General features: G+C 42.7%; 1 protein-coding gene across 6 annotated transcripts in view; it reads left to right on the plus strand.

The window, feature by feature from the left end:
* The window catches only part of ABAT (4-aminobutyrate aminotransferase), a 63,237-nt gene that overhangs the window by 17,593 nt on the left and 25,932 nt on the right, over positions 1-19,712 (plus strand). For 3 of the 6 annotated variants that reach the window (XM_054842692.1, XM_054842688.1, XM_054842693.1), the window contains exon 2: positions 11,095-11,223. In XM_054842692.1, the coding sequence (XP_054698667.1) occupies positions 11,154-11,223 (70 nt within the window). In that variant the 5' untranslated portion in view covers positions 11,095-11,153. The other 3 variants (XM_054842689.1, XM_054842691.1, XM_054842690.1) reach the window with 3 other exon arrangements.

Below are 19,712 nucleotides of genomic sequence, written 5' to 3' on the forward strand. Positions count from 1 at the left end.
CCACTCCAACCAAATAAATACTGCTGCTGTTATTGCACTGAGAGAAGGTGGAAGAAAAAAAGTAGTGCTGTAATAGCAGCACAAACTGGAGTCTCTAAATTGCCAGGGACGTTATCCTCTTCCTATAAGCAATGCATCTTCTATCTTTGTCACTTGCTTCCGATGCCTGTCCTTCCCTCTGCCTGTCTTAGACCCTTCCTTATGCTGCACTGTGTTTGTGCTAAGCCAAGGCAGCACAAGTCTCGGGCTAGCTCTGGTTCCCTGAGGACGAGGCTGCTTGGTCATCTCCCTCCTTGCAGCACACGAGTGCAGGCGCTTTGGTCGCAGCCCCTCAGGCAGGCTTCAAACCCTGCACTTAGGAAATCATCCTGCCGAAACGTTGCATCCTGCTGCTGGAGCCTATGGGAGACAGCATAAAGCAGGTCCTACGGCTGGGATCTGGCCCCTGGCTCCCTGCTGCAGTGCAGCCCTGCCTGTTGGGGGACACAGAGCACCCCCTCCTCTGCTCAAGTCATTTTAATGCCCTGATTACTGAAGTGGGTAAGTCACCATCTCACTTGTAATAATTACAGATTTCCTCTGTGATTTTTCACTCGTCGGTTGCCACAGCAACTGTGCAGTGGCTCGGCTGAAACGCTGTCACAGGGATTTAAATCTGAAGCGGCTCAGCCTTTTCCTGCACTCTGGTGCATCTTCCCTCTTGCCCCTGGCACCATGGCAACCTGGCGATGGCATCCCTGCCTCGGCGATGCACCCTGTCCTTGCTGCCCCTGTGTCCATGGGCCTGAAGGGATGCTGCGGCCGAGCTACCGCTGTTATTCTCTGTGTGTATCCACATCTCTCCCATGCCCCATCTCAAGCAGAGCACGGTGGGAGGTGGCACTGGGATGTGTGCTGGCTGTTGTACTGCCTGCGCCTGTGCACGACCGGAAGGAACTGAACCAAACTAAGGTTATTTTATCAGAGGTGTCACCCTCGGGATACTTGCAAACCAGAGTAAAATGAAGGGGTTTAAGAACAAAACCTGTTCTTCAGCTTCCACAATTGTTGAAAACTAAGAGGCCATTTCAAACATTAATACAGTCTGCTTCTGCATCTCTGGAATTTGTTTTCAGAAACCTGCCGAAAAGGCATTCAGTTGAACTCAGAGTCCCAGGGGTCCGAGTTGGTGGGCTACACCCACATGTCAGAGGTACTGGATTAGCAACGGGCAGAGCCAGATTATCTGTGTCTGTCCAAGGTGAGTTAAGTATTACTCTCCTCTGCGTTTGGCTGAGCATGAGGTATAGCTTGCAGGAGCAGGTTTCATTAACCTTCATTAACTGGGGCATCCCTCCCAGCTAAGCTGCAGGGTCGCAGCTCAGAGTTTCGTCCGGGTGATGCCTGTCCTCACTGCCAGCAGTGGCAAGTGGCTGCTGGAGGGAGCTGACAGCAATGGCATTTCTCACGAATGCAGCCGGCAGCAGCCTACTCTAAAGTGAAGGAGAGCGACGTTTTCAACCGGTAAGCTGGCTGCGGGGAGTTTCCACCCAAGTCATGTAAGTGGCTTTGCCTTGTGCCTGCGTGTGGTAGGGTTTAGCACAGACTCTGGGTGCACCTGCAAGGGCTGCGCCCCCGTGCTTTCTGTTCAGAGGTGAACGCATGTCTCTGTGTGTGTGCAAACATGTGATGTTAAAATAAATCTATCCCTGACATTGATATGCATGGTTAGCTGTTCCACAGATTGTTTGCTGGACCCCTTGTAAAAGAAATCTCCTGCATGCGTCTGCTTTTCTGTGTTTCCAGCTGAAATGGGGGTCACCTTGAGAAACCAGAGCACTCGCTCCCTTTTAAGACATTTCCCTTGGTTTGGTGCAGGCTGCCTCCAAGTGAGCTATTTTATGACTTCAGGAAGCAGAAAACTAAATTGTGCTTTTACAGTACATTTTATTTGATGCTGTTTATCTATCTATTTTCATGACCTCTGAGGAGGCAATGGTAGGATGCTGAGGAATAAAATCTTACAAGTAATATAACTGAATTTCCTTGGAGGAAGCTCCACTTGAGGGTATTTTGCAAAACTTTAATTTTCCCAAAACTACAGAACGCTTGTGGAGCAACTAATTTGAAAAGCACGGCTGTGTCATAATTTAAGCTGTTTAACCTGCTGAGAGCTGGACTGTTTGGCATGGGAAACGTGTGGAGACTAACAGGCATGGTTTGGATATGTTATTGTCATCCGCATTTAAAATAATGGCTTCAAAATATGCAGGCTTGAAGAGACGTTCTTCTGTGTAGCTCACTAGTAAAGTTCACTGAAATATCAAAGTGCATTTTTTTCCGTGGGAACTATTAAGGAATGACAAACTTAAAAAAAATTTTTTTACGCTAACACTAGTTTAGTTGTTGGTTTTTACCAACATTTATGTACAGTTATGCCATTTATGTAGGTATTTTTAGCTGTGAATCTGGAACTTGCCCAGTTTCTAGCAGATGCTTTTTAGACCCCATTTTTCCTTTTTCTGAGACAATGTATTTCTGTCCCAGGGAAGGTGTAAGCACATCTCATCCCAGCTTAGCTGTTCCAATAGTTCTTGAATCAAAAACAAGCTGTTCAAAAGTTTAGTGGGTCACCTGAATCCTAGTGTGCCATAATCACAATATTCCCACATGTTCCTATTCGTTGGAGTATGGGCCAACAGTCTTTCCTTGGTCCAGTATTTGTTGGAGAGAGGGAAAACAGAGATAAGGGCAAAAAGATTATTTTTTTGTTATTAAAAAGAAAAGAAAAAAAGATGTATTCATATCCAACCACCACACCCTGCTTAGAAGACGTATACGGACGAGAACCTGAACTCATGAGTGTAATGACACTTCTGACTGTAGCTGAGTTTTAAAACTTGCTGGAAGATCTGAAGGTTTCTGTTCTAGTTTCACTGTCGGTCCAGCTCTGACCTGATTGTTGGTCTTATTAGGCAGGGAGGTGTTGCCATATCATGATGGATATTGTACAGTCTTTTCAAGCTATAGACGTGAGGATTTTATCTCGTGCATTGCATCTTGCTTTGGGCTTTTGCTGCAGTTTTCAAAACAGACTGACTTGAATGCCAGCTGAATCTGGAGTAAGAGAAGGTAGCTGTGCAAAAATCCAGTTTATAAGGGAGACATACTGTTGTGTGCAGTATTTACTGTTTTGCTGAGACTTGAAGGACCAAACCAGTCTCCCCATTTCTATTCTTCTGGACAGTTGTGGGAGTGTTTGATCCTGTTGGTGTCAATAATAAATAAGCAACCATGAATAACAGACGCTTGAGCTTTACTTGTAACTATGACAACTGTGTCCTTGACAACTTAAGTACAATCATGGAGTTTCCAATTACATCCTGTTCTACACAAAGCCGTTAAGGTTATTAGAGACATAAACAGCAAAAGCATCTGTCAGCTTGTGAAGTGTTTTCTGGCAAAATCCACTTTGGTGGTAGATACACGTTTCTATTTGCAGATTGCTGTCGCTTGGTTTGTTGTCAGTTGGTGGGAGATGCCTTGGTGAGCTGTGCTCTCCAAGGACAAACTCGCCATTCATTGGTGAGAGTCACTTTTTGCACTTACTTTTTAGCTGCTGCCTGAGCTTGTAGGGTGCTTGTAACCACCTTTGCTTTAGAAGTATGAAGCTGTGGCCTTTGGTTGACCAAGTTGGGTGAGGAGCAGCTTGTTTCTCTTTTCTGCGCTGTCTCATGAGGATGGTGCTAGGTACTATTCTTCCTGAAGTCAGGAGTTTCAGCTCCATTTTGTGCTGGGTTTATATAGATGCTGGATGAAAAATGTAATGCCAGCCTTATATGAATGCTAGATGTAAATTTTCTTGCAACTATGTCTTAACAGGACTTTCCTGTTCCTGTAATGATTTGGATAGCCTTAGTCTAGCTGTCACTAGAAATTCGTGGTGTTATGCTAACAAGCTTCTCTTGCAAATGCTGTTGCACACTAATTCAAATTTTTTTCAGAACTGTACCTTTGAAAAAAGCCATAACTGTTGAACTAAAAGGACCTGTTGTATTCCATTGTGCACACTCAGGCTTTCATAAGTACATAGTCTATATTGAAGTCTTAACTCTGCTTCTGGGACCAAGCGAATTGCAGTTAAATACATCAATGTGCTGGCAGGCTTATTTATTTACTTACCTTGTTGTTTACTACATTTAAGTGGCTAAAGCAGTAAGTCAAGATTTCTAATGTCACCCTGCACCCTGTCAATAACAACTGGTTAAGTCATTCAGGTTTTTTCCTGCTTTGATCTATTGGATGTGGACTTTCCCCATCTCCCCAAGGGAGGGTGGGGTGGTACTTAGTGATTGCAGTGCACTTTCAAACAGCCAGTGCCTTATACATTGAATCTTTTTATGTAGATACCACAATGCCATTAGGTTGCCTGGTTCTTCCTCAAAGGCAGACTAATGAAGGACATGATTATGTTTTATGGATGACAGACTCAACTGTATTCTACTTCTCCCATACTTATATTTCTTTGTGAAATTGCGGGGATATTCCAGACTGGGATCTCCTTGAACTGTTTTTAGAAGTAAAACACTTGAGCTACATCACCTAAATCATGAAAGATGCTTGTTCGTGAACACTGCAAACCAGGAGACTTGTCTCCTTTTAACAAATGGCCTTGGATTTTTATTACTTCCACTCTTTTCTGGGCCCCAGACACAGAACACTATCTTCCAGACATCGGTGAAAACAATAAAAAAGAGTAACAAGGGATTTTCAGGAGTTTATGGGGTACAGAATGTAGAAGGATCGGTTAAGATTTTTCCTTCTAACTTGTCACGCTGTTGCAGTGTAAGAGATGATAGGGCTTGGGCAGCATGAATGAGGCTGGACAGCTCGTCCCTGTTCAGCTTAGAATCTGCAGTCCCATCCAATTCTGGTTTTGGCAGCCTTTCTATCTTTCCCGTCTTTCAGAATGGCTTATCTCATCTCTCACTGACCCTACGACAGTCACAGCTTATGTGATGGGGTCTGTAACTCCCTCTTTTTAGTGCCCATGTCCTGGCCTTGTTATCCAAACTCTTTCCAGCTTGTCTTGGATATATTCCAGTCTGATTGTCTTCCAGCAAAGCTGTTTGAAGAGCCCTGATGTGCAGGTGTGGGAGCACTGCGGAGGGTAGAAAAGGAGAAACGAGCTCATGGAAGATAACACAAAAAGCTGGACCACTAACACTTCATCACGTTGTGGGTCTCTGTAAGAGTAGTTGCGTTCTCTATCCTGTGAAGCCCAGGAAATTAACTTGTAATTCCAAAAGAAAATCAGCTTTGCAGTGTTCCCACTTCCAGCACAGTACTTCCTGAGTACTACCAGACTTTTCAACCATTGTTCTTTTGTTTTAGTCACAGGAACCATAGCTGACTTGCTCTCTCGATTTGCAGTTTCTTCCACTGTTAAAAAAGAGATGCAGAAAATGCAATGTCAAAACATGCTGACTTGTGAACTGAAAAGCCTTCTCATCTCTTTGAGAAACACCCTGTATTGGGTTTGTGTGGCAAGGTTTTGGTACCGGGGGGGGGGGGGGCTACAGGGGTGGTTTTTGCAAGAAGCTGCTAGAAGCTTCCCCTGTGTCTGATAGAGCCAATGCCAGCTGGCTCCCAGATGGACCCGCCGCTGGCCAAGGCCAGGCCAATCAGCACCTCTGTGATAACGTATTTAAGAAAGGAGAAAAACAACTTAGAGGGAGCTTTTGCAGCCAGAGAGAGGAGTGAGAAGATGTAAGAAACTCTGCAGACACCAAGGTCAGTGCAGATGGAGGGGGAGGAGGTGCTCCAGGTACTGGAGCAAAGATCCCCCTGCAGCCCGTGGTGAAGCAGGCTGTCCCCCTGCAGCCCATGGAGGAAGGATGAGGGGGTGTAGAGATTCCACCTGCAGCCCACGGAGGACCCCACGCCGGAGCAGGTGGAGGCACCTGAAGGAGGCTGTGACCCCGTGGGAAGCCCACACTGGAGCAAGCTCCTGGCAGGACCTGTGGACCCGTGGAGAGAGGAGTCCACACCAGAGCAGGCTTGCTGGCAGGACTTGTGACCCCGTGGGGGACCCACGCTGGAGCAGTTTGCTCCTGAAGGTCTGCACCCCGTGGGAGAGACCCACATTGGAGAAGTTCGTGAAGGACTGTAGCCCATGGGAGAGACTCACGTTGGAGCAGTTCGTGAAGGACTGTCTCCCGTGAGAGGGACTCCATGTGGAGCAGGGGGATGATTAGAGGAGTCCTCCCCCTGAGGAGGAGGAGAAGCGGCAGAAACAATATGTGATGAACTGACCATAACCCCCATTCCCCATCCCCCTGTGCCGCTGAGGGGGGCAGAGGTTGAAGCCAGGAGTGAAGTTGAGCCCGGGAAGATGGGAGGGGTAGAGGGAGGTGTTTTAAGATTTGATTTTATTTCTCATTCCTCTACTCTGTTTTGCTTGGTAATAAATTAGATGAGTTTCTCTCTCCGTTCAGTCTGTTTTGCCTGTGATGATAGTTGGTGAGTGATCTCTCCCTGTCCTTAGCTCAACCCACAAGCCTTTCGTTATACCTTTTCTCACCTGTCCAGTGAAGGAATGGGAGTGATAGAGCCGCTCTGGTGGGCACCTGGCCTCCAGCCAGGGTCAACCCACCACACACCCTCTTTGCAAACTGTCTACCCCAGCTCACCTCCAGGATACCAGAGCAGGCTGGGGTGTGGAAAAGGTGGTTTTGCTTTCAGGCGTAAGGCTGGTGCTACCTGTGGACTCCTGACAGAGAGCGGAAGCTTCTGCCCGCTGTGTGTGGGCTGGCAGAGCTTCAGGACCTTGGGCTGCTGCCCATGCGCCCACCAGCAGACCCTGTGCAGCTCGCAAAGCGAGTAAGCCTTGCGCTGTTTTCACATTGAGATGGACCCAAGCAAACGGGACTAAAAAGATAGTTTGAGATGTTTTAACAATTAACACGTAGCACAACGATACCCTTGCTGCTGTGCATCATAGAAAAGTCAAGCGAAGGAAAACAGCAAAAAAGGAATTAATTTGCCTTCATCTCCCTGCTCCCCAAATACACATTATGAAGGCTTGTGGAGTAATTGCAGTGTGCAGCTTGTGCTGCTGTTTCTAAACCGCTTAATTGTTCCTGGATAAATGGCTTTGGAGTAGCTGAGGGACAGATGAATGTGCCCCCATGAATTTAAAATAGGCTTCTATGTCTTTGGCATGAGTTGCGAGAGTGAGATGCAAATCTGCAGTGCTGACTTCTCATCCCTATCTTGCAGTGTCTCTGTTTCACCTCTTACCTTTGCATCTATCCCGAGGATGCTTTCAGAGGCAGGTTTTTGCAAGCCGCAGTCTGAAACACGGATGTCATGCTGCATTAGCTTCGCTGCTAGCAAGTGAGAATGTTATTCGAGCTCCTAGTTTGTACGTTTTTGCTCTTGTATCTGGATCAAGCCCCCCTGAACGTTGGGGTCCCTCTAATATTTTTTTTCCCAGGGGTTCCCCCTAAGAAACATAATCTTGTTAGCTCACAGAAACAATGCATCTTTATATGTTCACAATAGGCTCCCGCTGCTGAATGACTGTTGTCATTCCTAGAAACTCATTTTGCCTGTCAGAAGTAATCACTCAGTACAGAATTTTAAGAGCTGCTGTTTAAAAAAATACATCCAATTTCACATTGTGTGCATTTAAAAAATCCACATATGCTTATGTGTCATATGCTCAATAAACTGTACTGAGCTTCCTCTCTGAAAATAATTTTTCTTACTAAAAGAATGTGACTGTGACTTAAACTGTATTTGCTAATGCATGTATTTACATAATGCAAAATTACATACAAAAATACATGCAAATGTATTTGCAAAAATACCTGCAATATTAATGTATTGAACATTCAATTCAGAATAGCGATTTTGTAGAGTCATCTGTAACAATGGTCTTCTCTGGCTCAGACAGTTGCCATTAGAGGAAAAATATTTAGAGAAGACTTTTATGAATCTCTTTTTCTGAAAGAGTCTCACTTCTTTGAGGTCTAAGGTAGCTAGCATTTAATGACAAATCTAATGCAGCCATTGTCCTTCACATCCCCTTTACAGTCTGATATCTGAAATTGGTGGATGTTTTTTGTCTAGATTTTAAAGAATCTGAAACTATGCAGATGCTCCAAAGCAGCAATGGTGATGGAGCGTGGCTTTGCTGCGGTTTTGACGTGTGCATGAGAGCTGATTTCTGCTGGCTTGCAAACTGTGCTGCTGCTGCTTGCTGTGCTAGACCAAGCTAGCCCGGTGGGAATTGATCAAGAGATGGATTATGGAGGCAAAATTCAATTGGTTATTATGATAACCAAATAACATGTGCTTAGACAAATATACCAATCACATCAGCTGATCTCCTGTGAGAATTTGTGTGTGTAATGGAGATGGAAAAGAAGTTGATTGTACTTATACTCAAATGTGATATTACATGATTTATTCTGACTCTGGACTGGAAAATGGTAAAACTTTTTACATAACAACTGTCAAGGAAAATTAGGGCTAAGCTACTTTATTTTTAAACCTTTTACAATAATTTTTTTCTATGAGTACTTCAGAAAGCCAATACCATTTCCAGATATATTTTTGAGCTTTTTATGAATATTGTATTTTAACCATTAAAGGGCTTAAGATAAACAGTAAATATAAGGAAAAGATGAAATAATATTCTGGGAGCAAAGACTTAGGAGTGGTTCACCTAGGGAAGGCAGAGCAGGTACCACTGCAGGGAAACCTGAACACTGGTGGGTACGGCCATGTAGAGTGACTGGAAAGTATGTTTGATTTGTATGTGAAGAGACATCTTGTCATTGTGGGGAAGGGAGATTTGGCAATTTGTAGCAGAACATGCAGGGGAAATGACTGAAGGGGACTAGAGTGACGAAGCGAACCTTGGTGGGTTGTTTTAGCCTTCTGTCGTAGGTACGTTTGCAGCATTCCATTTGTCAGTTCCTGCAAAGCTATGTTCATGTTAGCTTTTAACAGGCTCCTAGAGATTTTTTAAAAGTAGCTCTTTGCAGATCAAACTTAAGGAGGGAATTGTAGATTGTGGAAGTACAGACTGTGGAAGTACAGACCAGATAAATAGCTCTGAGCAGAAGACATCAATCAAGGCGGTTAATCATTGTGAGAGGTGCTGGGCTGATTCACCCTTTAACAGTTTTTTTCCACAGTGGTAGTCTGACTTACTCGCATTTGTTTTTTGCTAGATGGTGGTCATAAGAAATTTATGGGTTTGGGATATTTCTTTACACATTGATTATGCAAAAGTTTGCACAACTAAAGAAAGAAGCTGAGAGTAAAAAATTAATGAATGAAATTAATCTTGTCTTATAAGCGAGGTTACTCTTTTCTGAAAAAAATTAACTAATTCCCTCTACACTTCTGACCTAAAACCTTACGAAGCTAATCTAGCTTTTTCCAGCATGTGCACAAATGTTGTGCAAGTATTTGCTCACCTTGGCAGATTTTGAAATACCTTGAATTTTAAATTGAACTCAGAGCAAACTAAGTGAAACCAAATGCTATGTCGATTGTCTGGGAAGGCACTGGGAATTTCCTTTGTACCTGAGTATTAATAGGTTGATAGACCTCCATAGGCAAGGAGTTTTTGGTTTTCATTTGCCGATTTTGAAAAAGCTGAAGCATGAAGGAAAGCTATCTTGGCTAAAGACAAAACAGAAATTAAATTTCTGATATATTCGTGTTGGTTAAGAGATACTTTCTATCATGTTAGCAATGGATCAACTGCTTCCCTGCATCTAGTCATCAACATCTGTTTGCATATTTTATTGATGGCATAGAAATGATGTAAGCAGTAAGTGTGATCTCTTTCTGCTGGAAGATCAGCTCCATTCTCAGAGTGTATTTGTTAAATAGAGTACTTCCCAGGAGGTTTACAGGTAATAGTGACATTTCATTCGGACTGCAAGCCTCAGTCCGTTGCTACTAGATGTTCTACACCCACTGGGGTGGAGGGAAATCCAGTGGTGTGAAAAATGCCTGTACAGGCAAAAAAGGCCTCTAGTGTCCTACATAGAACACAGGGTACCACACTTCTAAGTGTAAAGTTTGAATTTAACCTGTATCCTGGATAATAATTCAATGACCTGTTTTATCTGTTTATGACTTCCAGCCAGGCTTTCTGCACAAAGTGATCCTGAGTGAAAAAGGAGTCATATTATTGTTCATGCTACTTGACTTTACAAGGTCATTTATACTTAACTAGCCAAGGTGGAATCACAGAATGGTTGAGGTTAGAAGGGACTTTTGGACGTCATCTGGTCCAACCCTCTGCTCAAGCAGGGTCACCTAGAGAAGGCTGCTCATGACCGTGTCCAGTTGGATTTTGATTATCTCCAAGCATGGTGACTCCACACCCTCTCTTGGTGACCTGTCCAGGATTTTTCTATGTTTAGATGCAGCTTACTGTATTTCAGTTTGTGCCCATTGCCTCTTACCCAGTCACTGGACAGCACTGAGAAGACCCTGGCTCCTTCTTTACTTCGTCCTGTCAGGTTTTTTTACTCATTGATGGCATGCAATCCGAGCCTTCTTCAGGCTGAACAATTCCAGCTCTCACAGTCTCTCTACATAGAGATGTGATTAATTGGTAGAAACTGTTTTTTTCAGGGGATTGATTTTCTTTTATTTCCTAATGCTTGTCCTGCTGTCTTTTTATATTAGATGAGATTTTTCTCATAACCTCAGGTCAAATCAAAATAACAGATTGGCTTGAGAGACTCACTGGAAACAATTGTTTAAAAGTTCAGTGCAGTCCATGTACATAGAGAAAGTAGAGAAGAGGAGCAAGGGAAGGTAGATAATGATCTTTACCCCCTGGCCTCACTAAAGCTGGGAGATACAGATTTAGCCTAGAAGTCATTTGCCTCAACAAGACCTAGTATCAGACTTGCGTCTCAATCCTGAGACTGCTCTGAACATCAGCAGTAATCCGTCAAAGCATGCTTTCAGTTTCTTTGGATTGAGATTTGTGAAAGAGGAAATTGAAATGAATGGCACAGTATAGTGGCTGCATCCATTGGGCCATGAATAAGTGTTTGCTTTTCTTTTTTTCAGAACGTCAGCCAGAAAGAGATCTCTCAAGATTGAGTCTTTCTGAGTAAAGAAAAGATAAAATGGCATCAATGTTGCTTAGTCGACAACTGACCTGTTGCTTGCAGCAAAACTCCAGGCTGCTCGTATTTGGTAAGTGGGGGGGTTTTTTTAATATGTTCTTGGTTTGTGTTTGGCAAGTGTTCACTTTATGATGGTGGAGAATATTCCAGTGTGAAAATTGCTGGGGTTTGTCTGGTGGTGCTGAATCTTTCAAAACTTGAAGAATATGATGTTCTGCATCTTAAATAATGATGCAGTTGTAGTCCAGAAGCAGCCCACAAAGGTACTGAGGTTTTATTCTTGTTTTGGTTTTTGTTTGTTTGGGGGATTTTTTTTTTTTTATTCTGCCAACAAGAACTAACTTAGTTAATAAATTGCACTGTGAACGTGGTAACTGAAACAAAGCTCTTCAGCACTTGGAACTCCGCTCTTACAGAGCTACTTTCTGATGCTACATGGTGCAGAGATGAAACAACCATCCATCAAAATCAGCCTTTTTTGTCTTTGTGCTATGTAGCGTTATCCTGCCTGTCTTCCCTTGTGGAGAGATATTGTGTGACTGACATGAAGAGGTGGCCCTCACTGTGGATGTGTGATTCTGTCTGTAGTTAGCTCTAGTGTGAAATAAAAACCTACCACACAGCATCAGGCTACTTTCTCCTAAGTGCTTAACGACAAGTTCGTGCTTGGCCCCAGCTTGTAATTTAACATGCGTATGTGTATATTAAGCTTGCAATCTCTGTGAAATAGATAGAAAAACTAAATTTCTGTTGGCTTTGTTGGACAAAGCAGTGTAGAATGTAAGTTCTAGCATCCATTTCATGTGCTCTTATACTGAATACAGTATGCCTGAATGGCTGTTTCTGTGACCGAGTAAATATTAATGTTTCTTCTCTCTTCCAGCCCTTCTTCTGCAGTGCCACTGTGCTCCTTCTGCCACTGCCAGGCAAACACAGAACCCTTCCATTTGCCTAGAAACTTAAACATGATTGATTTCCTGTTAAATAATACACCTTGGGGAGCAACTGACCTTTGGCTAAAGAACACAAAGTCTGGTCTTGTAACTATTGGAAAAGTATTAGATCAGTGTTTCAGTACAGGATGCGTTTCTATTTATGGGAGTGACGCACTGATTATCTGTGCTGTGCTACAGCAGTGATCATTTGGTCGATAGTGGACAATGGAAAGTGCTTGCAGCAACCAGGCCTTCGTTAGTTGTCAGTCCTTAGAGCTAATCTGTCATCTCAGTATCACTTAATGCTCCCTACCCCTCCCAGTGTCTTGCACACTTCTATGCTGCTTCCCAACCACAAAGGTACTTGAGGTCACCGGAGGGCAAATGTGCTAACTCACTCCTTTATCCCCATTGCAATGAGGGGGTGTAGATCTTCAATAAGGAAGGAAAGCAACTCTAGCCTCCATTAATCCACCCTTGCTTCAGGACACTTGTAGTGGGAAAGCCCACTAAGCTACTGAAGCAAAGAATAGAGGGCCTTAGGCTGTATAACAGACCCGTGGTCTTTGAGACTGAATGCTTCGTGTGTGTGTCCAGAGATTAGAAAAGATAGAGCAAAAGGAGAACCCCTCACCAGAAGGAACTGTATCCTGGCAGTTTTTTAGCCTGCAACATTCCTGGCTGACAGGATAGGCACGAGGCTCTGATGCTTGTGGCAAAAATCAGAGCTTCAGGCCATTTTCCTGGTGAGCCCAGCTAAGGCTGCAGTGCTGCTGGTCTCTGCTGGCTTTTAGGGAAAAGCTGAGGGTGATGTCCAGGAGCTCTCTGCTCCAGAGTGCTCTTCTCCAAGGTATTTTTGAGCACTCAAATCCAGACCTTACAGACTAAAAAAGAGACTTGTATATTACTCCCACAAAAATCCTGCAGTGCCATTTGGTCTGGTTTTTGGTTTTGTTTTGTTTTGCTTTTTTTTCCTGTGGATACTGAAATGACAGGGTTTGCAAAGGAGAGATGGAGATGGAGAGGAGGAGGGAATAGATTGCTTCTTGGTAGAAGTCTCTACGTCTGTGGGCTTTCATGTTTCAGTTGTGTGTGTGCATTAAGCACAATAATCCTGTTCAGCTTGAATCTATGATAAATTTATTTACAGAAAGAGATTTTTTTCATCCTTGATTATTTCTGATTTTTAAAGCAAACATGACAGTTAGCATTGTGCTGGCCCTGGGCATGAAATAAACTGGTTACTGACAGAGGCATGTGAACAGGAAGGATCTTGGCAGGTTTGCATTCACTGCAGCAAAGAATTACATGCACGTTCACTGTTATAAAACACATGGGAACAGAGGTTACTCACCTTTATATTAATCAAAATATTTCTAGGGACCTTTTCTCTAGTTGTATGTGGGGGATAGTGTTTAATTCTAATTAAGATGGATTTCAAGCCCTCAGTCTTTTAAGGAACATGGGACAAGAGATAAGCATCTGGTTGGAGAATCTTTTTTACTTAACCATTGCTTGTAGGGTTCTCATTACTAACACAGTGCTAGCCCGTGGCAGCTAACTAGAAAGGGAAAATGAAATTCATTGAAGTTGATCAAAATGTAAAGGCTAAGTAAAACATACGAAAGTAATATGCATCTTAAAGTGTCCCCAAAAATGTGAAGCCTGCAAGTATTTGGAGTCCTTAGGCCTTCCTTAAAAATAAGCCTTAATCAGGTATGTTTTTATTTTCCTTATGTATTTGATCTACTTGATAGTTTCGCCTCAAAGATAAAGTTCACTAGAATTGGAAGGATGGCAGAACAACAACAGTAGACTGAGTAGCTAGCCTAATCTTTTTTTTTTTTTTACAAAGACTCCTGCATAGTGCTGTCGGTACAGTAACAGCCAGGTAAATTCGGTAAAGGAGGCTGATGTTGGAGCGTTGACGACATACCTCGGCGTTACGTCTTAACCTGAACTGAGTTCTATTGCTACTGTCAGCCCAGAGTGCTGCAAGGTGGTCACAACTGATAGTCTGAATGTAAATATTTATTCCGCTTTGTGCCAGCTCTGGTATTATCAGCTGTGCTACTGTAGTAGGAAAGCTGTTCCATTTCTGTGCTTTGGAGGCAGATGAAGATGCAGTTGGTTGTTAGCTGGTAGGGTAGTACCATAATTGTGAGGACAGGCTGGGACTCCAGAGATCTGGGTTCAGTTTCCTACTGATTACCCTAAGGGGTTGAATTTGTCTTTGATTCTTGAACTGGAGAGCATGCCAAAAGGTCAGTCTTTTGCCTTAAGGTAGCATCAGTTTGCATTAGTGCATGCCCATGCCCTTCTAGGATGCTGACCTATTCTTAAAGGCCCCCAGCAGTGCGGCTCCTGCAGCCTCCCCAGGCAATCCGTTGTATTGCTGAACTGACCTTACCTTTAAAACTTTTTTCTAATATTTAACCTAAGTTTCAAAACAAGAAAAAAAAATCAAATCCTTACTATTTGTCCTGCCTTCAAAGGACCTGGAAGCTGGAATATTTTTTTTTTTTACTTTGCAGCAGCCTTTTACATATTTGAAATCTATTACCTCCCCCAAGACTCATACTTTTTTTTCTCGACTGGTCTAAATATTCTCGCAGTCTCTCCTCATCAGTCCAATTGTTCTCCAGATTCTCTGCACTTTTACTGTAGTGCCCTAAATGGACTAAATCTGGTTGAGGCTGTACCTCACCTATCTCAGTCTTTCTGATCTCTACAGAGGATAATGTTTTATCTCACATGTATGCTGCAGTGAAGTCTGAGAGATGTTTGTATTAATTACTGACTTGTCCCCATCACAGTTACTGGAAAGAGGTTGGAAAGCCATGAGAAAGATTTACTTTCAGTCCTACTTTTGCCTCCAGTATCAATCCTTGCTAAGACTTTTAACTTTTTTTTATTCAATTTGTACACTATGAGCTTCCCTAGGAAATCAGAGAGAACAACCTGGATATGTGTGAGGGATGCATGGGAGAAGCAATGATCAATTCCCTTCTCTGGATTGTAGGGAACACGGACTTGAGGTCAGCTTCACCTGGTCCCCTGGGAACTGGCCGCTGATGACTCTGGAGTGCAACCTTTCCCACTGGACTGAGGAACCTTTACTTTTCTGTCTGATCAAACATTCCTACAAAAAGCTGGGATATATAAAAATGTTCATATTAAAACCTGTTGTTGGAAGGTGGCTCTGCTACAGGGCTAAGTTTGGACTTCAAAATTCTCAGTTCCTTGAGTGAATATAAGGTGTTTGATGTTTCTTTTTTTTGTTTTGTTTTGGGTTTTTCTGTTGTTGTTGTTCTTCCTGTGCCACAAAGGGTGGCTGTGGCAATACTGTCTGTTTTCCCACCTGGGCATTCCTTGTGGCTGTTCATCTGTAGAGGTGTCCTGAAGAGCTCTCATGGCTGTTACTCTGGTCTGTTGTGCTGCAGATGAGAAAGGGTGTTATGACTGATTCAGATCACGAGATATACAGGAAAACCAGCAGTTGGATGCTCCTGTAACTCTGCTGAAGAGTTGATTTGAGATTATGCTGTGATGGGGAGGGGAAACTGTTCTTACTCTTTCTTGTGGGAGCTTCCGCTTCTGTATGGCCAGTTGGTATTGGATTTTTTCTTCGTCTTTGGAGATTCATGTTCCAATAAAATCTCCAGTGTGTATGTGGGAGTCCTGAAACACAGACAGTCTCATGTGGAACAGCTTCTGATCTTACAGCGTAAGCACTCTGTAAATAGCAATCTCAGTTTTCACAATATTATGCAATAGCGATGTTCGTTTTCCAAACATCTCTAGCTAGCCTGGCCTTTTGCCATTCCTTTTCAAGATCTGTTAGTAACAGATTCTACTTGCGATACCTAAAAGAGGACTTGGGGGAAATTGCAGTCCTCCTACTTTTGGCTGTCAGGGCCTCCATGCTCTAAAAATTCTGTCTGGAAGGTGGTTTGATAGACACTGTGGAGTGGAAGTTCCAGGCATGCATGGGAGATTGCCTTTCTGAACTTGCACGGGGCAGCAGTGATGTGCCTTCTTGGGGATTGGGGAGCTTTCACTCTGCACTCTTTCACACTTGCAAAACACTTGCATTTGAGAGATTTGGTATGCCATCATTTATTTTCACCTATCTTCTTCTCTTTTTTTTTTTTTTCCTTGGAGTAGTTCCCTCTCTTAATTACACTGATGTAATTTCAGTAACTCCACTGGAGTTTCTCCCAGGTAATATCCACTTGTTGTACACTCAGGAACTGTGATTATATGAGTGTTATTTGTGGTCAAACATATCAGAGGTTTAAGCACTTTCTTTCTAGGCCTGTGTTGAACCTAGCTCTTGTTAGCAGAGGTCGCTAGTTAGCACAGAGACCTGCTAACAGTAATACTCTTTGTGACTACCAACATCACAAAATGTTAAAGAGTGTACTTGTATTAATTATGTTGCTATAGCAATGTAGTACTTTGTTAAAAATTGCTGAGTGAGACATCTGGTGAGTGATGAGGGTAGCATAGAAAGGAGAAGTTGGAAAATGAGCTTTTTGGTCTGCTAGCAAATGATGCCATCCTGTTAGATGAAAAGGATGTGATAATTTGCTGATGTTACTCAAGTGTTTAGAAAGATGATGTGTGTTGCATAGAGCTTTGAGAAGTCTGCAAGAAGTAAGAAAGGTAGAATTTAACTTATCCTACCCACCCTCTTTAAATGGGATGGGTAGAAAAATTGTCTACAAATCGTTCAGCTGATGTACTGTCTGATAATTAGGTTCGTTAACAGTACATTCATTTGTTCTTTGAATTTGCCATGATGTGAAGAGATATCTTTGTTTACCAGGGAAAAAGAGGGTGCTGTTCTCAGTCATATTAGCTAAATGTAATTTAAGAGCATTCCTAATGCTTCTTCAGAGACAGACACTGTGCTGTAGCCCATTACCTCTACACGCTTTTAAGATGAGAGCTGAGGTCATGTTATTTGGTCCCGTTTGTAAGTTAACACAAAAAACCCTTTTTCTATCAGTTTGATCATAGACCTCAACAGGATTGACTTCGTCCATGGCTCAAGAGCAGAACTTTAATTAAATACCTAGGTACTGATTTACATACAACTTATACTTTAATATGAATTTAAGAATATTAACATAAAATTATATTTTTAAAAAATAAAAAAATCTGTGAGGATGTTTAGGCCAATAATATATTTTTGTCGTGCTCCCATCTTTTCTTTAGAAGAAATATTAAAAGAAAAAAGCCACACAGCCATCAGGCTGTCTGCATGGAGGAGTTAGAGCAATGCAGGTACATCAGTATCAACAGTGACAGGTCATCACATGCATATGCTGTCAGTCCATTGGTGTCAATGTCATAATAAACATACACTCTGTGGAGATTTGTTGGAGAGTTTTGGCTTCCCCATTTGGAGAAATAGGGATCTCACTTGACCTTTGTGGCATTTTCTGTATTCTAGATCTTTTATTACAAAGGTAATGCTGTTAGTTCACTGAAGAACCAGCCACCAAGGATTCTTAATTCTTGAAGATAACTTGCTTGGACATAATAAGAATCTTAGGTTTTATCTGTCCCATCTCAACTGTCTTTTGGAGAGGCGAAGTGCAGTGTTCAAAACCAAGACCTGATGTGCAAACGCCTGAACTCATCAGTATCAAATTAGAGTAGTCTGAGTTACAGGGTGACTTCAGGGATTCTGTTGCAGGGTAAGTTGATACTAAAAAGTCAAGCAGGAATAATTTGGGATAAGTTGTAAAGTACATTGAGTACCTTCATGGCAGAAATGCCAGTTGAGCAGAGCACGCTGCAGTTTACTAGAAGGTGAAACACTACAGTGAGTGATCTGATTTACTTGCATCATTAGGAGAACGTGATACTGATACTTGGGGTGGGAGGAAGCAAGAGAGATGGAGCATGGCCTCTGGGCTGAAATCCTCCTTAAGGCAAAACAAAGCAGATACTGATGCAGCCCTCCATCACACAGTGTCCGAGTGCTTGGAAAAGCCTTTGCAGGAGGGTGAGCCGCCTCCCAGAGCTGTGCTCTGTGTGCAGGGCCTCAGGCTCCTGGAAGCAAGAGGCAGCACCCGTGCCCTGGGGTTATTTGGGGCCCAGAGGAGAAAGTATTGCAGAATATCCAGAGCGAAGGATGCCAAAAAGCTGATGAGCCTTCTTGCAGGGAGTGGCCAGACCGTCTTTCACCAGGGCTCTGACGTCTGTGCCTTTTGAGAGCAGTCTGAGCTCCAAGTTTTTGCCCCTACAGTAAGGGCAGCCTGTGAGACTGTAATGAAATGGGCCATCTGAAGGGGAGCAGTGCTGCAGCAATACCTCTCTGTTCGTTAAACCCTGCAGTGTTAAGCTGAGCAGGAGTCTTTAGCTAGTAAAAACTGCTGTGCTTCCTTTCCTTTCATTCTCACGAGCATTTGAACAGGTCCCTGAACACTGAGGTAGCATTAGGCTTCAAAAGTCTTCAGCCATGTGGCAGTAAGGCAGTTTGTTTTCTTTCTGTTAAGCTGCTGTTAGGTGAGGAGAGCTCTTTACGCGTGAGTGCCGGTGACTTGCACAACCTGAGTGCGCCAATACAAGTCACACAGAGACTGAGCTTTTTGCAGGAGCTGGCCGTTTAGAGTATCATTAAAATTTCTGATCAGAGTCCCAGTTTACTTGAGTAAGAGTAGGGGAAGGAAAAAAAAAAGTTAAAAGGGTGGAAGCAGGAGAACCATGCTTTTGTGTTCTTAAAATTTGGATTGTTTTGTTTATGTTTAACCAGCTCTGTGAACAAGTATGCATATCTGATGAGTGGTGAAGTGGGCTATTTGGAATAAATCTGTTGACCTTGGTAGAAATTGTGTGAGTTTGTGCCAATAGTTTACGTTATACTCTCAAAGAGAGAAGCTTCATTAAAAGTTTGACGATTAACTCTCCTTTGGTTTTAGCTTTTGCTATCAAAGGCTCTGTTAGTATGTTGAGGTTTTGGGGTTTTTGAGGCTTTTTTTATAGCCAGTATTCTTCAATCTCTACCTAAGGGGAAGAAAAAAAATGCTTTTCAAAATCCTTTGACCTGGTAACATGGGGAATTTTCATTTTATTTATGGCAAGCTGTTCCTTCAAATTCAAACCATAGTATTTGCCCTCGCTAGGAGGTGGAACAACTCTTTGGCGAGTGTAAGGACCAATAGATTGATATAGCTGCCATTATACTGGTGTTAACAAAATGAGATACTCTGTGGGCCCCTGAAAAAGAGTATATAAAATTAAATTTGTATCAGTGAATCAGCCTAGAAATCACTTGCTTGTACAGCATGATGACGTGTAGCATGCTTTAGGAGATAAAAAATAAATGAAGGGAAACCTGTCACTTGTGTTGCTCATTTTTTAGATAGTTCTGGTTTTCAGACTTACTGAAAATGATTGGGGTTTGGATAAGCTGCTTCTGAAGCTGTTGTTTAAAAAATAATGTCTGACAAATTGACCAACATTATTAATTTGATAAAAATTATCTTTGAAGCAACTCTTCTTCCAGGAAGACCTGTATGTTTTACTTTCACTTGACCAATCTTTGCTGTATATGAAGACCTATCTGTTGATAGACAGGACTGTAACAGCGTGAATTAGTGCAGCACTG

This window comes from Grus americana, chromosome 15, assembly GCF_028858705.1.
Source record: "Grus americana isolate bGruAme1 chromosome 15, bGruAme1.mat, whole genome shotgun sequence".
Lineage (NCBI taxonomy): Eukaryota > Metazoa > Chordata > Aves > Gruiformes > Gruidae > Grus > Grus americana.